At 51.6% G+C, this 20,525-nt stretch overlaps 9 protein-coding genes across 9 annotated transcripts; 6 read left to right on the forward strand and 3 right to left on the reverse strand.

The window, feature by feature from the left end:
• Nucleotides 1-89: 89 nt before the first annotated feature.
• Nucleotides 90-585, forward strand: F5J12DRAFT_710701 (defender against death DAD protein; the record flags this gene model as incomplete). Its single annotated transcript, XM_051740664.1, has 3 exons — nucleotides 90-295; nucleotides 363-461; nucleotides 519-585. 3 exons carry the CDS (start codon nucleotides 90-92, stop codon nucleotides 583-585), a joined length of 372 nt encoding a protein of 123 aa, XP_051605997.1.
• A 776-nt stretch (nucleotides 586-1,361) lies between these two features.
• Nucleotides 1,362-2,359, reverse strand: F5J12DRAFT_794205 (Isochorismatase-like protein). The gene is made up of 6 exons (XM_051744005.1): nucleotides 2,238-2,359; nucleotides 2,126-2,190; nucleotides 2,036-2,078; nucleotides 1,831-1,988; nucleotides 1,590-1,767; nucleotides 1,362-1,536 (listed from the first exon to the last, which is right to left on the reverse strand). Exons 1-6 carry the CDS (start codon nucleotides 2,305-2,307, stop codon nucleotides 1,427-1,429), a joined length of 624 nt encoding a protein of 207 aa, XP_051605998.1. The 5' UTR covers nucleotides 2,308-2,359; the 3' UTR covers nucleotides 1,362-1,426.
• Nucleotides 2,360-2,518: 159 nt separating this feature from the next.
• Nucleotides 2,519-6,238, forward strand: F5J12DRAFT_934248 (uncharacterized protein; the record flags this gene model as incomplete). Its single annotated transcript, XM_051749586.1, has 4 exons — nucleotides 2,519-2,581; nucleotides 2,634-3,054; nucleotides 3,110-5,624; nucleotides 5,654-6,238. The coding sequence occupies 4 exons, from the start codon at nucleotides 2,519-2,521 to the stop codon at nucleotides 6,084-6,086; spliced, it is 3,432 nt and encodes a 1,143-aa protein (XP_051605999.1). The 3' UTR covers nucleotides 6,087-6,238.
• On the forward strand, nucleotides 6,066-7,082 carry F5J12DRAFT_794209 (uncharacterized protein). The gene is made up of 2 exons (XM_051744006.1): nucleotides 6,066-6,698; nucleotides 6,749-7,082. The coding sequence occupies exon 1, from the start codon at nucleotides 6,356-6,358 to the stop codon at nucleotides 6,620-6,622; it is 267 nt and encodes an 88-aa protein (XP_051606000.1). The 5' UTR covers nucleotides 6,066-6,355; the 3' UTR covers nucleotides 6,623-6,698; nucleotides 6,749-7,082.
• Nucleotides 7,083-7,423: 341 nt separating this feature from the next.
• On the reverse strand, nucleotides 7,424-10,750 carry F5J12DRAFT_794210 (glycosyltransferase family 2 protein). The gene has a single exon (XM_051744007.1). The coding sequence runs from the start codon at nucleotides 10,489-10,491 to the stop codon at nucleotides 7,675-7,677; it is 2,817 nt and encodes a 938-aa protein (XP_051606001.1). The 5' UTR covers nucleotides 10,492-10,750; the 3' UTR covers nucleotides 7,424-7,674.
• A 1,557-nt stretch (nucleotides 10,751-12,307) lies between these two features.
• On the forward strand, nucleotides 12,308-13,054 carry F5J12DRAFT_794216 (uncharacterized protein). The gene is made up of 5 exons (XM_051744008.1): nucleotides 12,308-12,414; nucleotides 12,481-12,491; nucleotides 12,548-12,618; nucleotides 12,685-12,778; nucleotides 12,843-13,054. Exons 1-5 carry the CDS (start codon nucleotides 12,364-12,366, stop codon nucleotides 12,862-12,864), a joined length of 249 nt encoding a protein of 82 aa, XP_051606002.1. The 5' UTR covers nucleotides 12,308-12,363; the 3' UTR covers nucleotides 12,865-13,054.
• Nucleotides 12,967-14,905, forward strand: F5J12DRAFT_31128 (Aldo/keto reductase family-domain-containing protein). Its single transcript, XM_051738845.1, has 6 exons — nucleotides 12,967-13,170; nucleotides 13,241-13,362; nucleotides 13,409-13,520; nucleotides 13,575-13,908; nucleotides 13,969-14,773; nucleotides 14,837-14,905. Exons 1-5 carry the CDS (start codon nucleotides 13,069-13,071, stop codon nucleotides 14,502-14,504), a joined length of 1,206 nt encoding a protein of 401 aa, XP_051606003.1. The 5' UTR covers nucleotides 12,967-13,068; the 3' UTR covers nucleotides 14,505-14,773; nucleotides 14,837-14,905.
• Nucleotides 14,638-16,883, reverse strand: F5J12DRAFT_887337 (chaperone; the record flags this gene model as incomplete). The annotated part of the gene is made up of 9 exons (XM_051747187.1): nucleotides 14,638-14,781; nucleotides 14,837-15,057; nucleotides 15,121-15,529; nucleotides 15,592-16,075; nucleotides 16,137-16,174; nucleotides 16,238-16,362; nucleotides 16,415-16,574; nucleotides 16,640-16,819; nucleotides 16,875-16,883. 9 exons carry the CDS (start codon nucleotides 16,881-16,883, stop codon nucleotides 14,638-14,640), a joined length of 1,770 nt encoding a protein of 589 aa, XP_051606004.1.
• A 747-nt stretch (nucleotides 16,884-17,630) lies between these two features.
• F5J12DRAFT_711590 (uncharacterized protein) lies at nucleotides 17,631-19,422 on the forward strand (the record flags this gene model as incomplete). Its single annotated transcript, XM_051740714.1, has 3 exons — nucleotides 17,631-18,885; nucleotides 19,025-19,092; nucleotides 19,186-19,422. 3 exons carry the CDS (start codon nucleotides 17,631-17,633, stop codon nucleotides 19,420-19,422), a joined length of 1,560 nt encoding a protein of 519 aa, XP_051606005.1.
• Between the last annotated feature and the right edge of the window lie 1,103 nt (nucleotides 19,423-20,525).

Genomic DNA, 20,525 nt, shown 5'->3' on the forward strand with positions numbered 1-20,525 from the left:
TGAAGCCGGGTAGTTTGATTACATAATCCGAGTCTGAGGAACGTCACCCGCCGTTGCCAATAGACTCGTCCATACCACCAACAGACAGAATGACTGCACCGAAGACTTCAAAAGCATCTGTGGCATCCGAGACTTCAGTCGCGCTTTCAGCCATGTGGAAGTCTTACATTCAAAACACGCCAGACCGACTCAAGATCGTCGACGCCTTCCTGGTGTTCATTATGTTCTCGGGAATCATGCAATTCGCGTACTGCGTCCTTGTAACCAACTTCCCTTTCAATGCTTTCTTGGCTGGGTGAGTTTTGCTTCGCGGCCTATACAAGAAGTATTTCATGTCTCACGGAATGGTGTACGACTGACAGCTTTGCCAGCTGTGTAGGACAGTTCGTCCTTACAGCTTCCCTTCGGGCACAAGTTAACCCCGGAAACCGGTCGGAATTCAACGATGTCTCCCCAGAACGGTTAGTTGCCCCCATGGACAAGGAAGGGATACGCGCTCATTGACATTTCCCCCACAGAGCATTTGCAGATTTTGCCTTGGGCTCAATAGTACTGCATTTCTTCGTGTACAATTTCCTTGGATGAATGTCTAGCCTTGGCCGTATAAGATACCTCACCCTCATCCTTGTCCAAGACTGTTCGTCATTGCTCTCCCACCAAATAGCTACATCCCTAGAGGCGTTTGGATCAGAATAATTATTTCCCGGATTTGTAAGTACAGAGCATGAGTAATGGTGAGTCCGCATATAACCTGTTTCCACGTGAATGCAAAAGCGAAGGAATGAGGCGACAACTGGACGGAAATCAGGAGGAGGAGACGCCGGGCGATTAGCGCTGCACAGGTGACTTATCACTTGCGCTCAAAGGAACTTGACCGCTGCAAGAGACCACGTCAGTGACAATTGGAGGGTTTACGGCGATCGCAAAGTACCCCGAAGATGACGACCGCAAAGTCGAACGCATACTCTCCTGCGAAACGCGTTATGGGGATACTAGACTACAGGGGAGATATATAACAACTCACCGAATTCGAGATATGTGCGCAGGAATTCTTATCTCGGGTTAATGGGAGACGTAGAAGTTATCGTAATTACTTACGGCGAATGTCCTTGTTGGGCACTTGGGAGAGTGCAGGTCTAAACGGGCCCATAGATCCGTCTCAGTACATCAGAGCAGAGTCAAGTCCCGACGCACGTGAGACCGGTTGTCCGGCGAACACCAGCTAGCAGCGCGCTGACTAGGAGGGCATCTATGCCAAGGTGGATGAGCTTTCCAAACATTCTGGGTGGTGTTGAAAGGTGAGGGTCTGGTGTGTTGGCTGACTTGGCTTGACGAGGAACGAGGCGCCAGGAGTAACACGCCTTTACTTCTGTTTTCTCACGCTGTATGTCTTAAGAGTACACTTCATTCTCTTGGTACGTGTAGTTTACAGTGAGCTGCGCAACTGAACCAATTTCTGTATCGCACGCGTAGTGTTGTCTTTCTCATCCTTGATAATCTTTGCAAACTCTTTGAATTGGGTCGTTCCAGCTCCCCCTGAAGAAGTATTGTCAGACGATGGACCGCATATAAACCAGCTTTGAACACACGTTGCAACTGAAAAGCCGCGCTTTCGCTCGTGGTGATGTATCCCCCTGCCTGTTGCATTCGAGACAATGCGACTGGTACTTCTTCGCGGTTGCAACTCGATACTCCATCGGCGAGGACATGTACGTCGTAACCCTCCTCGAGAAGGTCCAAGGCAGTTTGCAACACGCAAACGTGAGACTAAAGTGCATGCTCGGCGTTGTATACTTGAGCGGTTTCTCGTGCGCTGGGAATCTAACTGACCTCGATGCCGAACAAGACAACTGACCTAATATGAGGTCGTTCTTGGAGCTGGGTTTTGACCTCAGGGACCATCATCGAGAAAAGGACTTTCTCGATGGTCAGGATGCACAAATCACCAAGTGAATCCAGATCTATTTCCGGTGTGGTTGGCCCGAGGCCTATGTGCGAGTGTAAGTGAGTGATCGTCGATGACCACGATCGCTACCTTTGGGGTTCTGTTCTGTCACAACGACGGGTATATTCAAGAGCTGATGTCGTGAGTGGTCACCTCGACCTTCCAGCGAGGCACGCCCACCTTAGCGACTTTGAGCATCTTGTTGGCGGTCAAGACAAGTTCGTCGAAGCCATATATCGCTTGCTCTGAGGAGATGTTGTCTCGCTGCACGAAAGACACCAGTCCGACTTACTGAAGCGTGTCTGCAAGTCACAGAGAAAGAATGCGGTCTTGGCTGGGTCCAGCCTGGCGATCTGAGGCATCGTTCGTATTACCAGGCACCCGTTTGCTAATCCGAGTAAGGAAGTCGAATGCGGGGGAGCGGAGTTTGAAGTTGGTGATAGGACTTGTTTGCAGACGGTTGGAATTTCTTCGCTGCTGCCATCTCGTCTCCACCGCTGGCCATCTACTCGAGACGGACCCATTCCATTCTTTTGTTTGCTCACCCCACGCTCTTTCATTGTCACACACATTATGGACCCTTCTGTCAACGTCTCTAACCCGGCTCAAGACTCCGATACGGCGGCCAAACTGAGGGTCTGTACTGTCCCCTCGCTCATTGCTCATACCCCTCTTGACCCCTTCTTAGTTTGAATCATTCAAGATGGGCGGCAGTGCCCCCGCTCACACCCTCAGCAAACTCTCTCACAGACGATCTCATTCTCGAAACAACTCTATTTCTCTGTCTATCTCCACGTCTGTTCCCTCTGTTCCAGCGTTCGACTTCTCTTCAAGTACCCATGTACCATCTAACGTGGCCCAAACCAAACGCGGCTCCCACCACAAGCGCCGCTCCTCAGTCTCTACGCGCCGCGAGTCGGCAGAGTTGATGGGCGTTTCTGTTCCGGACCTTCCGTCAGCGCACTCGGATGACAACATCAATTTGGGTGACAGGGACTCTATCCGTCGTCGCGCCCTCCTTGCACTCGAGGGAAAGCCTGATCTCGCGTTCTCCAAGGTGGAAATCCCAGACATAACTTCCCCGGACGCAACCAAGACTTTTGATTTCCGTGGGTTGACGACCATCGCTATTTGTGGTGCACTGGGAACTAATATAGAACATAGCTACGAAATCTGCCTTCCCTCCAACTTCCGCCATCAACAACCTTGGCGTTACTGGTCTCATGGGAAAGCGCGACTCTGGTAAGATGTTTGTGTCCTCGGTTGCAAAGGATCAGCTCCACACCCTCATTGAGGAAGAAGAAGAGGAAGAGGAGTTAGAGGAGCAAAACGACACGTTTCCAGAACAGCCAAAGGAGACATCCCCACCTGTCCATTCAGTAGAGCATGCTAAACCCTCCCGTCCACGCCCTACCAGCCTCAATCTGCGTCCGCTCTCCCTCGTCAGCGGCATTGCGGTAGTTACTTCCGGTGGCTTGCCGACTCCCTCAACTACTCCCAGCCCTCGCGCCGGTTTGAGAGCTCTTACGTTATCGTCTGATATTACGACAAGCGAGACCGATTCCATAGCTCACCCGTCGGCCGTTCCCCGTTCATTCAGCAGGAGGCACTCTCTGACCAACACGTCTAGCGTCATCAAGCGGCGTAGCAGCATTTCCTACAAGCGTTCGGTGGACTCGACACCACGGGATGTGGTAACATTGCCGTCGCCTGAAATGACCCCCACATCTGACCGTCACTTTTCTATTTCGAGTGACCAATCTCTTGCCGTCGAGAAGCCTCTTACAGTAGCGGAGCAGCATTTTTTATTTAGGTCTCACAACGTGCTCTTGACCCGCATCACCGAACTGGAGCGTACCCTCCGCAAAAGATCGTCCTTGTACTCCCCTCGCCCTCTTTCATATTCCTCAGAGGTTTCTGTGGGCTCTTCTGAGCCTAGCGACGAGATGCTTCAGTTAATCTCTGACTTGAAGGCTGAACGCGACGAGCTCAAGCGGGACGTAGACGGTTGGCGAAAGCGCGTTTCTGACGCTGACGAACGGGCGGGCGTGCTCGCCAAACGCATTGAAGTTGAGAGGCGGGATGCCTGGGTTGCACGTTCCCGCCTTGGTCTGCTCGAGGTTGAAAAAACGCAACTTGAAAAGGCGATAGAAGACAAAATTGCCGCTCTCGATCTCTCTTTGGTTGAAAAGACAGCGCTGACACGCGAACGGGACGAACTCGAGGAAGAAGTCAATAAACTCAAAGAGCGCCTACAGGATGCTGATGCGACAGTTGACGAATGTGCGCAACTTCGTGCTGCTCTCGAACAAGAACGCGAACGCAGGCAAGAGTTAGAACACCTTTTGGACGATGCTGGCCTTTTCAACGCGCCTGCGGTCCCTCGTCTCACGAATGGTTTTGGAATAAAGTCAATCATGCCCTCACGATTCGGCGGTTCCCGTGAATTCGGCTTCCAATCCATCGATTCCGAAAGTTCCACCGAGGTCGAGTCGCTAGATGACAGCTTTATGAAGGCGGGTTCGACCTTGGACGTGGTTGCTGAAGAGGATCTCTCCGAAGAAGAGGTGGATGCCCTGGCTGGATACGAAGACGAAGACGACTCAGATCTCAGTTTCCAGAGTCCGGGTGGTTCATCCGCTGGCTCGGCAGAGGAAATGGTACTCAAATTCGATGTCGCGAGCGGGGGTGAGGCTGCCAAACCTCTCAACAACCCCGCTCACGGTCGCCACGCAACGCTTTCTAAGACGTGGACTTTCCCAAGAGGCCATGCCATTGTTCTATCGGAGCAAAAGGAAGATGTAGACCACTTCTTTGGTTGTCTGGACGACGTTGACATGTCTCCCCACCTTGGTTCGGAAGAGAGGACGAAGGGCTTATTTGCATCTGCCTTCTGTCCTGCGGATGACGAGGATGAAATGCCACCGTTCGTTTTGCCTGCTGACATTGGCGTCGTGGTTGAACCGCCAGCTCCGGTGAGGAGCCTTGATACGGTGCATGAGGATGATGAGGAAGATACAGACGACGAGTTTGTAGGCGAGGAAGTCGAAGGTGGTATTCGCTTCATCTTCAACCCACCTCCTACTATTTGCATCACCCCACCACAAATTTGTGTTTCGCCGCCTACCACAACCATAGCTCCAGTTGAGTCGGAATCTCACTCAGTGCCAAGAAAACTTGTGCCCGTTTACGAAGAGCAGGAACCACCAATTTCCCAATTCCCTCCAGTTGATGTTCGGGCCCTACCCGAGGCACCTGCTACTCCATCTCCTGTGCAGCCCAGCGCTAGTTGCGATAGCCGGCCCTCTAGCAGAACTACAATGTCGCCGTCTTCGATCCCGCGTGCAACTGTGCTTCGTTCATTCACTCAGTCACCATCAGCGCCGCTCACACCGTCAAAGCCGCCGACAGGTCGTTCGACACTAGCTGACCTCCCTAGGTGTTCGTTCATCACTCCTCCATCCAAGAAAGGAGGCAATGTTTCAACCTTCATACCGCAACCCAAACCTTTGCCGTCAGCTGTCGCACAGTCTACGCCGACAAAACCAAGAGCATCCGTAGTCCGTACTGCAAAAGATCTCTCCCGAAATCCAAACGGTTCGACTAAGCCTCAGCCTAGATTATCCATGAGTACGCTTAACTCATTTTCTTCCTCTTGCGTTTCACAGCCAACGATGTCGTGTCCACCTTCAGATGCCCCCCGGAAAGTGGCGGCGCCACGCCGGAGGTGACCAGTTACGAGCCCAGTGGTGGTGATCGTTATCATCAGCAGCAAATTCCTTCAGTATCGCTACCTTCTATCATGCCCTCTCCGCTTTCGGCACGATTTTCATTGCAGAAATTACAAAAGCTGTCAAATTTTATACCTTTTTCGTGGACGCCAGGTGCGACTGCGATCGCGTCGTGCATCATGTCCAGTAGCGGCTCACCCAGCCAAAATCCGGACGGTTTCGAGTCAGTTCCTTTGATGTCCTGTGCTGAAGACCATGCGCAATGCACTACCGAGCGAGGATTTGTCTGCAGGGACAAGCAGTTGGAGAAGTTGAAGAGCAGATTAAGTCAGGAAACCTTTACCGGGACTGGTTCCTGTTTCATGGTGAGCGCCTGCAAGGGTTGCAGGGCAACCGAGGTTTCCTTGTAATCGTACGTGCTTTTTTTCTTGCCCTTGGTTGTTAATTGTGCTCAGCTTGTCGCGTATCTTAGCCTATGCAGTGCTGCTCCTGATCCCGGCCCATATGACTTATGCTTCTATAAACATTTTCAACATGTTTTCCAGCGACTTCACTTCCATCGGTCTGTCACATAGTTCACGCTTTTCCCCCTACTTCCTCCTCCGTTCGCTACCCCTTGGTGGTGGCGTTAGTGGGGCAAGTCTTGTTATGATGTGTCAACATTGTTGTCGCTGTATTCATGTTATCGTTATGCGTTTCAAGGACATGCGTATTATTTATATATATCATGGTTTCGAGATGCTTTCGAGTGACTAACTCCAATTTTCACTTGGCTGCTCAGCGCTCCGCCAGTAACCATTGCGTTGCAATTGTGGAGAAGCTGAAAATTGGACCTGACAGGAATGGTTCAGGACAGGTTGAACTCATGAATCCCAGAGAATGCCGAAGATCGAACGGACACCTGCGAAGACTCGGATGTCGAGACACGTTTCGCGGATATACCTAGACAAAGGCAAAGGTGATACGAGATGGAGTCGATATTCACTATAAACAGACTTACTCGTATGAATGGTACCCAAATGGTAAGAATGCAGGTTTCCGGCAATATTGACCTCAAGGCAACCCATGGTAGGACGGTATCCACCCATGGGACGGGTGGGTTTCTTCACCGAGGGCTTTTACCATCGAAACACACAACCGCACCGTGCCAGAGCGGCGGTCGGACAAGATTGGCTGAGTGTAAGAGGATTCAAGAACTAGGGGACATATAAAACAGTCGTTCGTGTCTGGCCGCCACCCTCCACAATATTGGAGGAAATAACCCGGAACCTCTTCGAGCCACACCCACCAGAGTTTCCGCTTCGCAAGGGATGAACCCCGAGACCGCTTACGAAGGGGATGCGGACAGTCAATCGGGCAAAGCACCCTGGTACGGGGTACGTATCTGAAGGTTGGTCGCCGAGGAATGGGATGATTCCAGCGGACTCTTCCTGCTGCTGACACAGTCGCCCACACCACCGCCGAAGCCTATTTCCCCGGTGACTGTTCGTCACGAAAACAGTACCTTTAACCTCACTGTACACCCTGAGCTCCGCGGGAAACAAAGCTCCCGAGGTACATTGAAGAGCGGTTGCGTAGGTGGTACAGTGAGAGGTCTCAGGTCCGGGCCCACAGCGAATAATCCGAAAGGCGTTACGGAAGACGTGATAGAGGGCATAGTTGTTTCAAACAGACATCAGGGTAAGGAAATCACTCATATTGATGCATACGCGATGGTATGAAGTGATGACACAAAACTCACGGGGGCCGTTGCGGGCCAACCGAAGGACTGCACTAAGACAGACCGCAATGCCACCAGGTGCGGCTGATTCTCACGTTGCCGTCCCGTCGCGCGCGTCAGGTTCCAGGCCGAACGAAGGCTAGGTACTGTAAGATTTAGCGCAAGGTGGAAGGTACCGAAAATGCGGCATTGGACAAGGACAGGACAAGCATACAGAGAAACTATCGGAAGAAGGGGAAAGACTGACATGCATACTACGCGAGAGCTTCGAAGAGAACTTACTGATACACACTAGCAAGACTGACGGCAAGAATACCAACTACGACGATAAATCTCTGCCTGGAATTCAACCTCTCTTCATCTCTTGGCCCAGACCCTGCTCTGTGTGTGAACCATTCGAAGCGTCTCCCAGGGAGAAACTCTTTCCTCTCCAGCTGGCCGACCTGGCGGCCCATCTCACTCGTCATCCTAATTATGGCGCTTTCAAGCACCGCCAGGGGCCATTTTGAACCAGTGATCGTGGAGTTGTGGCGAGCTGCGCGAGCTGTGTCTCTCCAAAGATGGCGAAACACGTCGTGCGCAATGTTTCCTATGAACGTCGCTGCTGCAAGATGAATTCCGAGGATAAGCGGTAAATTGACGCCAGCAAAAGCATATACCACCGAACCGGCCAGTGCCAGTACCAAGCTCAGTAGGAGGAGCTCCGCGCTGTTGGGAGCATGATCCATGTAGGTCAAGTCAGGGTACATCTTGATAAGCTGACCATCGCCTTTGGACCACCAGTAAAAACGCCAGTATGACCTTTTCCCGCCGTTCCACCATGGGTGAGTGGCTAAAACATTCGGGGCGGCATGGAAGCCCTCTCCTCCATGGGAAATCGAATACTCCCTTTTCTGGCGAATGAAATCGATATCTTCACCTCCACCCGTCTTCGGAAACTGCAATCCAAACTCTACCCCATCTTCGACGCGGCGTACGATGATATTCGCGGTTACGCCCCATGGCATGTCGCTTTCACCTGCCATCTTCTCTGCGATATCCCAGAAATACGAAACCCCTGCCAGGTGCACGGCAGTCTCGAAGATTGTTTCTGCGGGCGGGAAGTATGTACACCCTATAAAACCAGCCGCTTTGGGGTGTTCGCGAATAACTCTTTCGGCTTCTTGAAGGAGGCTTGGATCCGGATGTACGTCATCGTCGAGAAATACGATCCAATCAGCGGCCGACTCCTTCATGCCTCTGTTGCGCGAGGCTGAGGCGCCCAAGTTCTCGGTATTGACGCGGATACAAACGTCCGGCCGGCAGCCATACTTCTTTTCCAATTCACATATTGACGATGCACATGGATCGTCGACAATGATGATGAACATCACGACACATGCCGAGGACGACTGAAGGCTAAGTATGCGATCCAGAAAAGGGAGTTGTACGCGATAGCTTGGAATGACCACGTCAATCGTCAACAACCTTGGGGCAACTGGGCAGTGCTGTAGCAGCCACCGCTCAGTGGCGTCTGTAGCCTTGTCCAGTGGCCCAAATCTCCAGCCATCAGCGTGTTGTTTATCATACCGTGCTAGGCGGGCACCGCCGATTACATTCGAAATCCGTAACGGAACCATCGCAGAGCAGTTCCAGCGACGGTAGAGCTGGTAGAGGAACGGATCTCCGTCTTGATTAATGAAGTTGTCCGGAACTACACGCCCGGAAAAAATGTCCATGTGGGTGCGGTGGATGATTGGGAAGGTAGGAAACCCGGGGAACGTGATGTCGGTGAAGGCAACGCAGCCAAAACCATTGGGAACGTGTTGACGTTTGGATATTTCGAGGAACTCGGCATGCACAACTCGCATCCAGCCTTCGTCCTCCAATACAACGTCATCTCCCATCAGAACAAAATAATCGCACCCATCCTTCATAGCCCGCTCTGCACATTGGCGCCAGATAGCACATACGTGGCCAGGCGGCTGGTTGCATATCTCGATAGCAACGGAAGTGATGTTCTTCGACAGAAGGACGGCTTCAGCAACGTTGACCCCGGTGTCGTCACATTTCCTGAGAACTGGATCGTCCTCATCGATGGCAAGATAGACCTTGACCTTGAAGCGGAGACCACCTATTTGATGTGTGTCCCGCCACGTAGTGTTCTGAAGTGATTCGGCAAATGTACTCAACGTGGACAGGCACCGAGTCGGAGGTTCCGAACCACGGGAAGTGATTGGAAGGAGGACTGCAAATGTGATGTATCCGCTTGATAAAGCGAGTACTCGACTGCGTTTAAGGTTCCGCAGCGCAAGTGCGCGTTCCTCATCAGTGATAGCTACAAACATCTTCTGCATTTCATCCTTGATCCATTCGGTGGTCCTTTTAATCCCATCCTCCAACGATACCTTGGGAGACCACCCCAGTGTTCCCTGGATGGACGTGTTGTCTGAGTTCCGTGCCGACACACCGACCAGCCCAGAAGCTTCAACGTGATTAAACCGGACATCTTTCGTTTGCAGTCCTGCGCATGAGCACGCAACTTCTGCCAGATAATCGATCGTTACGGAGCGGTCTGAACCGATGTTGAGGGGGTCCCTGCACGAGGAATTAAGAAGTAGCAGGACTGCATCGACACAGTCGTCGATGTAAAGGAAACTGCGGCGCTGTTTTCCGTCCCCCCAAATTTCCAGTGTCAGAGTGGCCTCCTGCAGCGCTGCTGCTGCGAGTGCCTTTCGGATCAATGCAGCGGGAACTTTCTCGCGGCCGTCCATCCACGCGCCACGAGGTCCATACACATTGTGGAAACGGGCAATGCGAATATCCATGTCTCCCCCGCCGTGCAACAGCAGTAGCTCCGAGGAGAGTTTCTCCAAACCGTAGAGACCCTGGGGGTTGGGTGGTGCGCAGTCCTTCCAAGTGTCGCTTTCCTTCAGGAAAACGTCAGCTTGGGAATCCCCTTGTAGGGATACAGGGTACACGCAAGCTGAGGACGCATAGAAGAAGGAGCGTACACCTGCGAGACGAGACGCAGAGAGCATGTTATGCGTCATGGTCAGATTATCCCGATATATCATCAATTCATTCTCTTCGTGGATGACCCCCATGCCACCCATGTTGGCCGCGAAGTGAAGGACAGTGTCGATTCCTCTCACGGCACGCTCGCAAAAGGATGGGTCACACACGTTCCCGACAAGGACCTCGGTGCTGATTTTTTCTGCGAAGGGAGATGAAGAGGTATCGCTAGCGATGCGTACGAAATGACCACGCTCGAAGAGGGCCTTCGCTACGTGAGAACCCTAATAAATCGGATGAAAAGTTCGGCAGTATCCCACAAAAAGGCAAGGCAGCACTTACTATAAATCCATAGCCTCCTGTTACAAGGCATTTACGGGTGGGGTTTTCTAACATGACAGGCATCAGTACTAAAAGCTTCGAAGCTTTGTCTACGGAAAATTGGTCATTCATAGGTTCTTCCATAAATTGGCAGACGCACTTTATAGCACAATCTTCTCAGTCAGGTATGGGTATGGGATGGGGGATGTCAAAGTGAGATGGGAGATGGGAGAAGGAGAGCGCAGTCTGGGCGTATTTAAGTACGGGTCTGGGTCATAAACGGTACTAGCATGGAATGGACGTAGGGATGACCGAACAATTATGTCAGAACTCTACGGCCGTTGATCTCGTCATTAGTGATAAGCATCCAAACTCCCTCCAAAAACGTTCATGCGCGGATCCTCGTAGAATGATAGGAGTCGTGAAATGAGCAGATGAACTTACTCTTTCCGGTGAAAACGGGGATTAAGGGGTGTCAGGTGATAACCTCCGTCATCATTGTCGTTTGCTGAAAACGCCCGTCCACTACAGCTTTTGCGTTAGTGGCGCGAACTGAATGGAATAGAGGTGGTGAAATTCGAATCAGGGGTGCCGTGATGTGGTGAACTCGTGATCCTCCGCCGTGCTGTGACTCATAATCGCGTCGAGGACTCGAAATCTGCGACGGGCAACTCAGTCGATGTCATCATCATCCTTTGCGAGGACCTGTAAACTCCCAGCGAGTAGTGCAGCAAAGACACAAGGTAAACAGGATATATCCGTACGAGCTAGCCTGCCAAAGTATATCAAGGGGTTAACACCGATAAAGTTCGAGTAACTTACATAGCGATGTCCGAAAACACATCAAGCTTCCAAAGAAAAGGAGAATTATGTCATAACTCTACGATCATCACCCTGGTATTTAATGAGGTGTATCCGAACCCCAACCAAAAATGTCGATGCGGGGATCATTGTGGAATGATAATAAGCTGTTACATCAGATGAGCACAATCTTTCTGGAAAAGTGTGAGTTAAAACGCACCAGGTGGCAGCCCTCCTGCACGATGCATTGGAGGAATATCACCTGGTTCGCCACAGCCTTTGTGTTGGGCGTAATAGCACCGCGGCGGCGCAACCTGAATATAATGTACGAGACGGAAATGGGTTGATTGGACCGACCGTCGAGGATGCAGATACTGTGGTGAGGTGAACTCGCATAGTTTTGCAGCATTCCGTGATGATTCTACGAGCTTGCGATCCTGCGCCGCGTAGTTACTTGGAACCACGTCAAGGGTCAAAAGTTACGAACGTGTAACCCCGCCATTCAAACAGCATTATGCTACCGCCTTCCTTGGCAAAAAGATGTTCGCCTATCAACAACGACAACAACTCGTCAACTGTCACTGAGTAAATTGATCATGGTGAGCCCTCAGGGAGAGGATGTCGTGGTGCATCAAAGACGCAAGACCCGAGTACAAACAGGATATATCCACGCAAGCTAGACTGTAAAGGCAGATCGTTAATGTCGACAAAGTTCGACTTGAGAGATGGTGTGTCGAAAGCCCCTGAACTCTTCCGAATGCAGCCGAAATTCCTTTCGGCAGTTTCCGGTGGTGTTGCCCGTCTGAGACCAACTACAATCCAACTCGACCTACAACCGCAGCGTAGTCATCATGGTTTCTAGTGCAAGGAGCAAGTTCATGCGTCACTGGTTTGCCATCGAGGTCTGTCTGTTTTATTATATCTATCATTCACTGTGTTGGTTGGTCTCATGGTTTGGTTATGAATAGGCCATTCCACTGTAGGTCTGTTTCCTGCTGCTGGGTGGTCCAAGATTGACGAAAGTGGCGCTTCCAGTTATGCTGTTATGGGTCTGGCCGTAGGTGGCGCAACGTGGTATCTAACCCGCCTTGCTCGTGGGCCAACCGGTGAGACTTGAGTTTCTACCACAGAATTCCCATATACCCTTTTGCTAACGAATATCTGTTACATAGTCGTCTGGACGAAGAGCAACCCCACTCCTTGGAACGACGTCAAACCGGACGAAAACGTAAAGATGTTGGACGTGAACAACAGGTTTGCCAAGAGGTTTGTCACTTTTTTTTTTCGCGCTTTTTCGATCCTCGGCAAACTAATGAGCGAACTTGTATAGCTGGTCGCGAGACAAGCTATAAACATCCCAAGCTACAGGAAGGAACTGACAGTTCATTTGCCTTGCTGCTGTTTCCCTTTACTGTTCAATAACATGGATACATCTCCTTTCTTTTCACCGATCGCTTCCGTGTGATCGGACGTTTTCTTCGGCGCCCCACAGGGGCGACAGACGACAGTAGTGACAGTATTTATATTATTGCTTGAGTGGGTCCTCTGTCATCACCATGGTCGAGCGTCTGGATGCAGTGCAACCTGTGTATCCACTTCCGCGCATCGAGCAGATTCCAGACGACGAGATCGATAGACCTGAGGCAAGCAACCAGATTGTCAGTGAGGCTTTTTAGGGGGGCGTGTGTCCAGCCGGCGCTAACGAGAGGGCTCCTCTCTGCGTGGTAGACGACATGCTTCGATGAGCTTCCTGCTGTTGTCTTCGGTGCAGCTTCGTTTTCTGCATTTTACAACACGGACAATCACATTAGCAGTACGAAGCCCTTCCGGGCAACGAGGCTCGCATTGAGGTGCGCTTGATCGTCGTTCCCTAAAGGCGCTCTTACCGGTCTGTAGGTACGGCATTAACGCTTTCGATACCTCACCGTACTACGGACCCTCCGAAATTATACTGGGGAATGCATTGAAAGCACTGGAAAGCGAATTCCCTCGATCCTCTTACCAGCTTGTACGTCCCAGATCCTGACCCCCCGTTCACTTCGTCATCCACATCCACTCACAGATAACGAAATGTGGCCGCTTTGGAAGCACGCGGGCAGACTTTGACCTCACCTGGGCAGGCGTCCGCGCCAGCGTGGCACGCAGCCTCTCACGACTGTATACAGACTACCTGGACGTGGTTTATGTACACGACGTCGAGTTCATAGCAGACGTTCGTGCACCACGCACAGTAGGGAATCACCTCTCTGCCCTTGGAAGTGAGAGGGAAGCGTATGGTCTCAAAGAGCATCAGGCCGACCAAGTGCTCGGGGAGGGCGATCAGGAGGTGTTGGGTGCAATCGCAGCGCTGAGGGAACTCCAGGAAAGAGGGATCGTGAGGAAAGTGGGAATTAGCGGTACGGCGTTCGACGGCTCGTGTACTCTCAGAAACTAATTGCCATGATGGGGTGGTATAGGATACCCCCTCCCGACACTCCTTCGTATTGCCGTCCTGGTCCTCCACACGACAGGTAAACCACTTGACATCGTGATGTCATACAGCCATCTGAACCTTCAAAACCGGACGTTTGAGGCATTCAAACCCGCCTTCCTGGAACGTGCCAAACTGAAGCAAGTCGTATCTGCTTCACCGTTCAGCATGGGCTTACTAAGTCCGAAACCGCCTGCGTGGCACCCTGCGTCAGATGAAATTAAGGTGGCCGTCGCAAAGGCTTTTGCTATGCATAACGAACGAATTGGTGAGGGCAGCATAAGTCCGACGATCAGCGAACTTGCGTTGGGGTATGCGTTCGGACAAGCGTTGAAAGCACAAACTCCAACGGTGATCGGACTCAGCAGCGTCGAGGATGTCCACGCATGCGCTCGCATTTGGCAACAAGTCCAGTCGGGAAACTTGAAGGCAGGATGGGAGACACACGTCGAAGCTATAACGCGCTTCTTCGAAGCAGAAAACGTACTCGACGAGTCTTGGGAAAACCCATCTTTTTCTTGAATTCCACGTTTTTGGGTGTGCAATTGTTGTGGACATGTAAAATGGAGGATGCACAAATTATTCTTACAGACACGAGTGTATTGTATAATACATACACAAGGAAGTGCGACTAGCGACCTTCGACCCGTCCAAATCACCTCGTTTTGATAATACCCGCATTGACGAGCTTCATAATCTTCTCGCGAATGATGGGGCTCTTCATGTGATCTTGCAATGCAGCAGGGTTGCCCTGTGCCTGCTGGAGGATTTGCTGCATCACAGGATCTGACATAATTTTCTGCTCAGGTAGTCAACCTCGAATTTAACGAGTATGCTGAGAGAGAAGTCCGTACAGCAACTTCTGGATCCCTCATTGCACGCTCCAGGGTTTGTTCCTCTGTCTCCCCAGCACGCTGGGCAAAGAGTGCTTGCTGAATTTTGAGCTCTTGGGCGTGAATTTCAGACGTATGGGCACTGGCTGTGTCAGCATTCTCCGCAGCCTGGAGTGCTTCCAACGCCTTGGTATACTCGCGCATGGAGTGAAGGATATTGGCTTTGCGAATGTATGCCTTTACTGTATCTCCGTATCAGCAAAAAAAGAGCTCCGATCGGAGGCCGAGACAGGTTGTTAACCTACCGAAGCTGGGGTCAACCTTGATAGCTTCTTCGGCATCCTTCAATGCTTCGGGAAGGGCCATCAGCTTCATGTATGCCGCTGCTCTGTTATTGTAACCCCTGGCATCCGAAGGGTCGCGCTTAATGCTCTCCGCGTACAACTTCACAGCGCCAACAAAGTCTCCGTTCTTGAAGGCAGTGTTGCCCTCTTCGCGAGCTATAGCAGATTTTGCGGGATCAATGTACGCCTTGCGCTCTGCCTCTGCGATGGCCCTCTCTGTCGACTGGAGTTTTGCCAAGATGGCGGCGTCTCGGTGCTCGGAAAGAGACTTTTGGAAGTACTTTACAGCAGAGGGCAAGTCGCCTTTCTGGGAGTATGCAGAACCAATACGGCCAAGGGCTTTAGCGAGGAGCTTGAAATCTGCACGGAGCTATGTGACACGCGGGGTTTATTCAGGATACAGCTCAGCGCTGTAGGCTATCAAAAACTCACCGATCTGCCCTCCTCGACGGCTTTCTCGCACGACTCAATGCACTTGTCATAGTCTCCTTGCTCGAAGTAAACTGCAGCAAGGTTGGTGAGGAAGGTAACATCCTTCGGCCAGAGGTCCCAAGCTTTGGAGAAGCACTTTGCAGCTTCGTCGAATCTCCTCTCCTTGTAAGAAGCGGAGCCCTTTGTCTTGAGCTCCAACGCCTCAGCCTTAGCCTTAGCCTCTTCCTGTTCTTCCTCTGTCATCTCGACATCTTCCGCTGGTGGTTCGGGCGCTGGTTCAGGTGCGGGCTTCGATGTTGAGGACGACGATCGCGGGGGAGACGATGATTGCGGTGGGTTCGACCCAAACCGGGAAGGTGGTGGTGGTTGATGTTGGAAGCCCGGAGGGAGTTCGTCTGAACCTTCTTCGCGCGAGAAACCTTGCATGTCGATACCCATTGCTACGCCGAGGACGTCGATCATGCGGGGGTCCGAACAGAGTGCGCTGGTGTGGTTGGTAGTGACGTCGACGTTAGTCTCAGGGGTAGAGGGGAATCTACACTCACGTCTCGGCAAGTTTGGGATATTGCTGCATCATGTTCAGCTAAGCGCGAAATAAAATGTTAGCAGGGTAGATAAGCGGGGAACTTGCACGATATGAGATTACCTTTTGGACAAAAGCTGGGTCGGTAAGGTGTTTCTGTGTTCTGGGGTTGGCTGCAAGCTTGCTGACGAGATTAGGGTCCTGGAACATCTTAGCCAGACCAGAGTCTGCAACACGATCATCCTTGGCTGGTGGGGGGTGTAAGAGACGGAATTGAGGAGAGGAGGACTAAGAGGGTACCCTGGGCATCTTGGACCTCCTGGAGACCTTTGCGTAGTGCGGGGCTGTCCTCATATTTGAGGACCATCGGAGTATGCGGCGATGGCCTCAGGATATCTCCGCAAGCCAGTGAAGTGCAGCACCCTTCCTCGCGTAACCCTTTCCCCAAGTAGGGTTGATACTTACGCACTGCAGGTCACCTTCTCATCAGAAGAAAAACGAGTAATGATCTGAAATGGGCGAAACCTTGTCTGCGTCTTCGAGTGCATCGCTATAGAGCTTCTTGCCAGCTTTTGCAGCGCTGCGATTGGAGTAGAGGACGTGATTGGAGGGATCGAGGGTGATTGCTTGTGAAAACAGTTGGATGGCCTTGTCGTAATCCTTGGCTTGAAAGGCCTTGTTGCCTAGATCTTTTAGTGTGTTTGCCTGTCCACCCCACGATGTATCAACGTGCCCACCGTGGACGATAGTGGATACTCACGTCGGACATAGTACAGTACCGATGAGCTTGTCTGTCGCTGTGGGATGGCCGTGTCTCTTGCTAATATACCTCCTTTACCCTTGGACTTGGACGTTGGCTGAGGAACCTTCTCGAATTTTCTTAGAATCGACTTTGGAAAGTCCTAGATAGTACGATCGAGTCTACCAAGTGTGTACACGGTGCTAATAAATCACCGGCCTGCCTGCCTGGCTGCAGTAATATTCTGGCACATATTACGCATCATCAGTTGGGTTGACCACCACGAACGTTGGCCTGTCTGCCAGTGGGGGGTCCCATTATTTGAGCGCCCAGCGCCCATAACGGCTTACCCGTGGGTCGAAGATGACCGGTGCTTCAGGGTTTGGCAGTTCCTGTGCGGATTGGCCCCGTGTCATCCGCCATCGAAATAGAGAACTTCCTTTCCAAAAAATCCTGCAACGGACTACACTTGCCAGTGAGAATATTCAAGTGCTCGAGTGCGGCCCACTCAAGTACATCCATGTGTCTCGATTTTCGCATCCGCAAAGTCCGCACTGCCAAGATCTGGGTTGCCAATCACATCAATCAGGGGAGGATTCTCGGATGGCATTTTAGGGACAAGGTACTTCTTAACTAAACCTTGTGGACCATGCCTGTCCTTGCAGGCTGTCCACTTTCCGGTCCTCACGCTCACGGCTGCAGGAGGTTCTCCCAGTTCCCATCCCTTCCCATTGGCAGTAACCTGTCTGCAACTTCCTTCCTCCCGCTCTGCCAGATATGCAGGCTCCACCGCCTTTCCAAAGCTATTCTGACAGAAGCTCATACACGGATTCGTGGTATTCACGCGCAACCGTGTATGCAACCGACTTCGAAGAGATCACCTGGAAGCACAAACCTATCACAGGTCCCGAATTTTTTGATCGCTCGCTCATATCCCGTCGAATCGCTCTGTTCGGTATCTTCGTCACTGTGGTGTTCGGCATCGCCTGTATCTTCGGCGGCACCAAAATCTTTCTCTCTAACGAAACGATCTCAGCAGGGGTCATCGTCCTCTCGTTCCAACACGAGTGGCAGCGCGAGGCAATCTCCCTAGGCCTTAATCTGCTTGTGGCAGTATGTACGGAAGCAACTGGATTCGTCCATAACATTACACTTCGGGCTGCACTTGCGTCTGAAAGCCGATTGAAGTTCAACACCAACTTGAGGCTGGTCACTGCCGCAAAAGGAGTGTTCAATCCGAATGGCACTGTATGCAACATTCTCATGGCATTCCTGCTCGTCATATCGTACAGTTCAAGCATCCTAGCCACCCTCGCTGTCAATATGGATACATCCGACGATGAAACAGGAAATGCCGCCGTGCCATCGACCGTGGCGATCTGCGTGAGCGACGTACCATTAATTGTACTTGGGACGTCACTCCTACTGCAAGCGATCATCGCCATCGCGGGCATGTGCTCTGCAGATGTCACGACATGGAGCTCGTCCCCGTTCGATATCACAGCTGCGCTCGTACACCATGCACAGGTCATTCCTGTCCCAGGACGGTGTATGCGTGGCGTTGATGCTCGAAGAGAAAATGGACCAGCTCAACCACGCAAAAAGCAGCCCTCAGCATGGACTGCTCGCCCGAGCGTGCGCAAAGTCGTCGTCACGTTGTGGGTGCTCGTAATCGCTTGTCTCGGATGGGGACTCGTCGTGGTCCACTTGATTGGAGGGAACATGTCCGCTGCGATTTCTACGTGGTCCTTTTTCCCAAATTCACAGTCATATGTGAAGGCATACAACATCCCTCTCCATACTGGACTCGCATGGTTCTACTGGGTGCTCTATTACCTGAACACGGCGCTTGTACAAGGTCCTTTGACGCTGGTGTTGCACTGTTCGGAACTCGTGACAAACGTGATCAGGGACGAGAATGCATGGCGACATGCAACTGGGAAGAATGGTGCCAAGCTGTCGACGAATCCGCTAGTTTTAGTATTCGGGAGTCCGTTAAACTTAGCGTTGCTGTGTGCGAAGCCAGTGCTGCGTGAGTGTTTTTTTTCCGTCTTTAAATACATTCGTTCTAGTCGTTTGTTGTCGATGGGGGTGGGCTAGTGCTCAAGATAGTAGCTTTGAGATAATGTCGCTTTCATATGTTCATGAGCGACTGACAGCCTCCATTTTAGACTGGATGATGGGTCTAGCGATCAGTTTAGCGGGTACCGCCGACTCAGAACTTCTGACGGCCGTTGCAGTGAGCATGTTCCCAATACAGGTATGTCCCCTCGATGCTATTAGCCTTGCGTAGCTGACACTCCTCCTACTCAGATTCTCAACCTGACCGGAGCTCTCTTTGTCTTTGCTTTTATTTTTACAATCGTCACGGTCGTCGGGCGATCGGGGCCCCAGCCAAGCAGCGTACGGGCACATACAGACGCTAGCGAATCTGATTGACGAATGGTCACCTGTGATGTGGTGGGGACACAAGTCTACCGGTAATCCGTACTACCATGCGGGTGAGTACATAGCCATTTATTTCTCTATATCGAGTCGTTCTCTCGTATCCGTTTGGGGAGCGCGATGATGAACGATGCGCTGATATCCTTGACCATTAGGCACCGATAGCCGTCCGCTTGAGGAGGTGAAGATGTACGAGTGGTACGCGTAAAATCTTTGTCAGAGAGACTTGGTATACCCGCTTGTTTGTGACAAGTAAACATTCCTGGCTTGACTCGAGGAGTGTTCATTTTGGGGGGCATCGGCCCCATCACTGCGTCCACGACAATTCCGGCACGCATGTGTACTTCGGAGAAGGGGGGGGGGGGGAAAGGCCTTTTTTTCGTGGGACACGCATTTACGGATTTCGGTATTATTGGCAACAGTGTACAATTAGCTAACCTATTCGCACAGGCTATGTAGACGAGCAACGAAGCATTCATGATCATGATCCATCATATCATGTAGATACACCGAATCCTTCACCTGCCATGATCATTTGTTACGGAAACTACGTAAGTGGCTACCGCGTCAAGAACCGGGAGTCGCCACACCAGCCTGTGGCCCCAAGACGGATTATTGCAGACTTCGATTCGACTGTCGCATCCCCTTATCGTATCTGGTGTACTGCGCTACATAGCCCGACAAGTCTATACCAGGTATACGAGGTCGGTATTATGGTCGTACGCCCGCACAGATCGCGAGTTCTCCGAAGTCCTTCTGAGACACGTTTTGAATCCAACCGCATTTCTAGCGCACATACGTACGCCACTGATCAAGTGTTGAACCTTGGGTAAGTGTTAAGTTACATGGGGGGCCTGTCAGTGTCACTATGTGTATGGGTGTCGCGCGGCGCTATCAAAGTACTTACTAGACGCCTAAAGCCATTGCCTTCTTGGTCACACCGAAAAGAAGATATACTGCCACCGATGAATCGATGAACTTCTGTGTGCAGCGTTGAGTCTTCCTGTAAGACATGATCTAGAGTTCAGCTTCCCAACTTCTGCCGCAAGCCCGGACATCGGATGTCCATAACTGCAACCCCCTTTGTTACATGTATATGTAAGTGAATAACGACGAGTAACACGACATGGCAACCCACCATTCGAGGAAGCAGCTGTGGGCAATGAGCTCGACATTGCAACATCGAAACCGGTCGAAACTCCTCGGGGTGATTCGGAAGTGTCGACT

This window comes from Pisolithus orientalis (genome assembly GCF_024613125.1).
Source record: "Pisolithus orientalis strain OTSU chromosome Unknown F5J12scaffold_1, whole genome shotgun sequence".
NCBI lineage: Eukaryota > Fungi > Basidiomycota > Agaricomycetes > Boletales > Pisolithaceae > Pisolithus > Pisolithus orientalis.

Bases quoted from the DNA above. Each gene is read 5' to 3' on its own strand.
- F5J12DRAFT_794205 (XM_051744005.1), bottom strand. From the start codon at position 2,307: ATGCCTCAGATCGCCAGGCTGGACCCAGCCAAGACCGCATTCTTTCTC. The intron at 2,191-2,237 runs GTAAGTCGGACT...ACATCTCCTCAG, and splicing joins TGACTTGCAGACACGCTTCA to AGCAAGCGATATATGGCTTC. The intron at 2,079-2,125 runs GTGGGCGTGCCT...TCACGACATCAG, and splicing joins AGATGCTCAAAGTCGCTAAG to CTCTTGAATATACCCGTCGT.
- F5J12DRAFT_794209 (XM_051744006.1), top strand. From the start codon at position 6,356: ATGTTATCGTTATGCGTTTCAAGGACATGCGTATTATTTATATATATC.
- F5J12DRAFT_794210 (XM_051744007.1), bottom strand. From the start codon at position 10,491: ATGGGTGGCATGGGGGTCATCCACGAAGAGAATGAATTGATGATATAT.
- F5J12DRAFT_794216 (XM_051744008.1), top strand. From the start codon at position 12,364: ATGGTTTCTAGTGCAAGGAGCAAGTTCATGCGTCACTGGTTTGCCATC. The intron at 12,619-12,684 runs GTGAGACTTGAG...TCTGTTACATAG, and splicing joins CCTTGCTCGTGGGCCAACCG to TCGTCTGGACGAAGAGCAAC. The intron at 12,779-12,842 runs GTTTGTCACTTT...GAACTTGTATAG, and splicing joins AACAACAGGTTTGCCAAGAG to CTGGTCGCGAGACAAGCTAT.
- F5J12DRAFT_31128 (XM_051738845.1), top strand. From the start codon at position 13,069: ATGGTCGAGCGTCTGGATGCAGTGCAACCTGTGTATCCACTTCCGCGC. The intron at 13,363-13,408 runs GTGCGCTTGATC...ACCGGTCTGTAG, and splicing joins GCAACGAGGCTCGCATTGAG to GTACGGCATTAACGCTTTCG. The intron at 13,909-13,968 runs GTACGGCGTTCG...GGGGTGGTATAG, and splicing joins GAGGAAAGTGGGAATTAGCG to GATACCCCCTCCCGACACTC.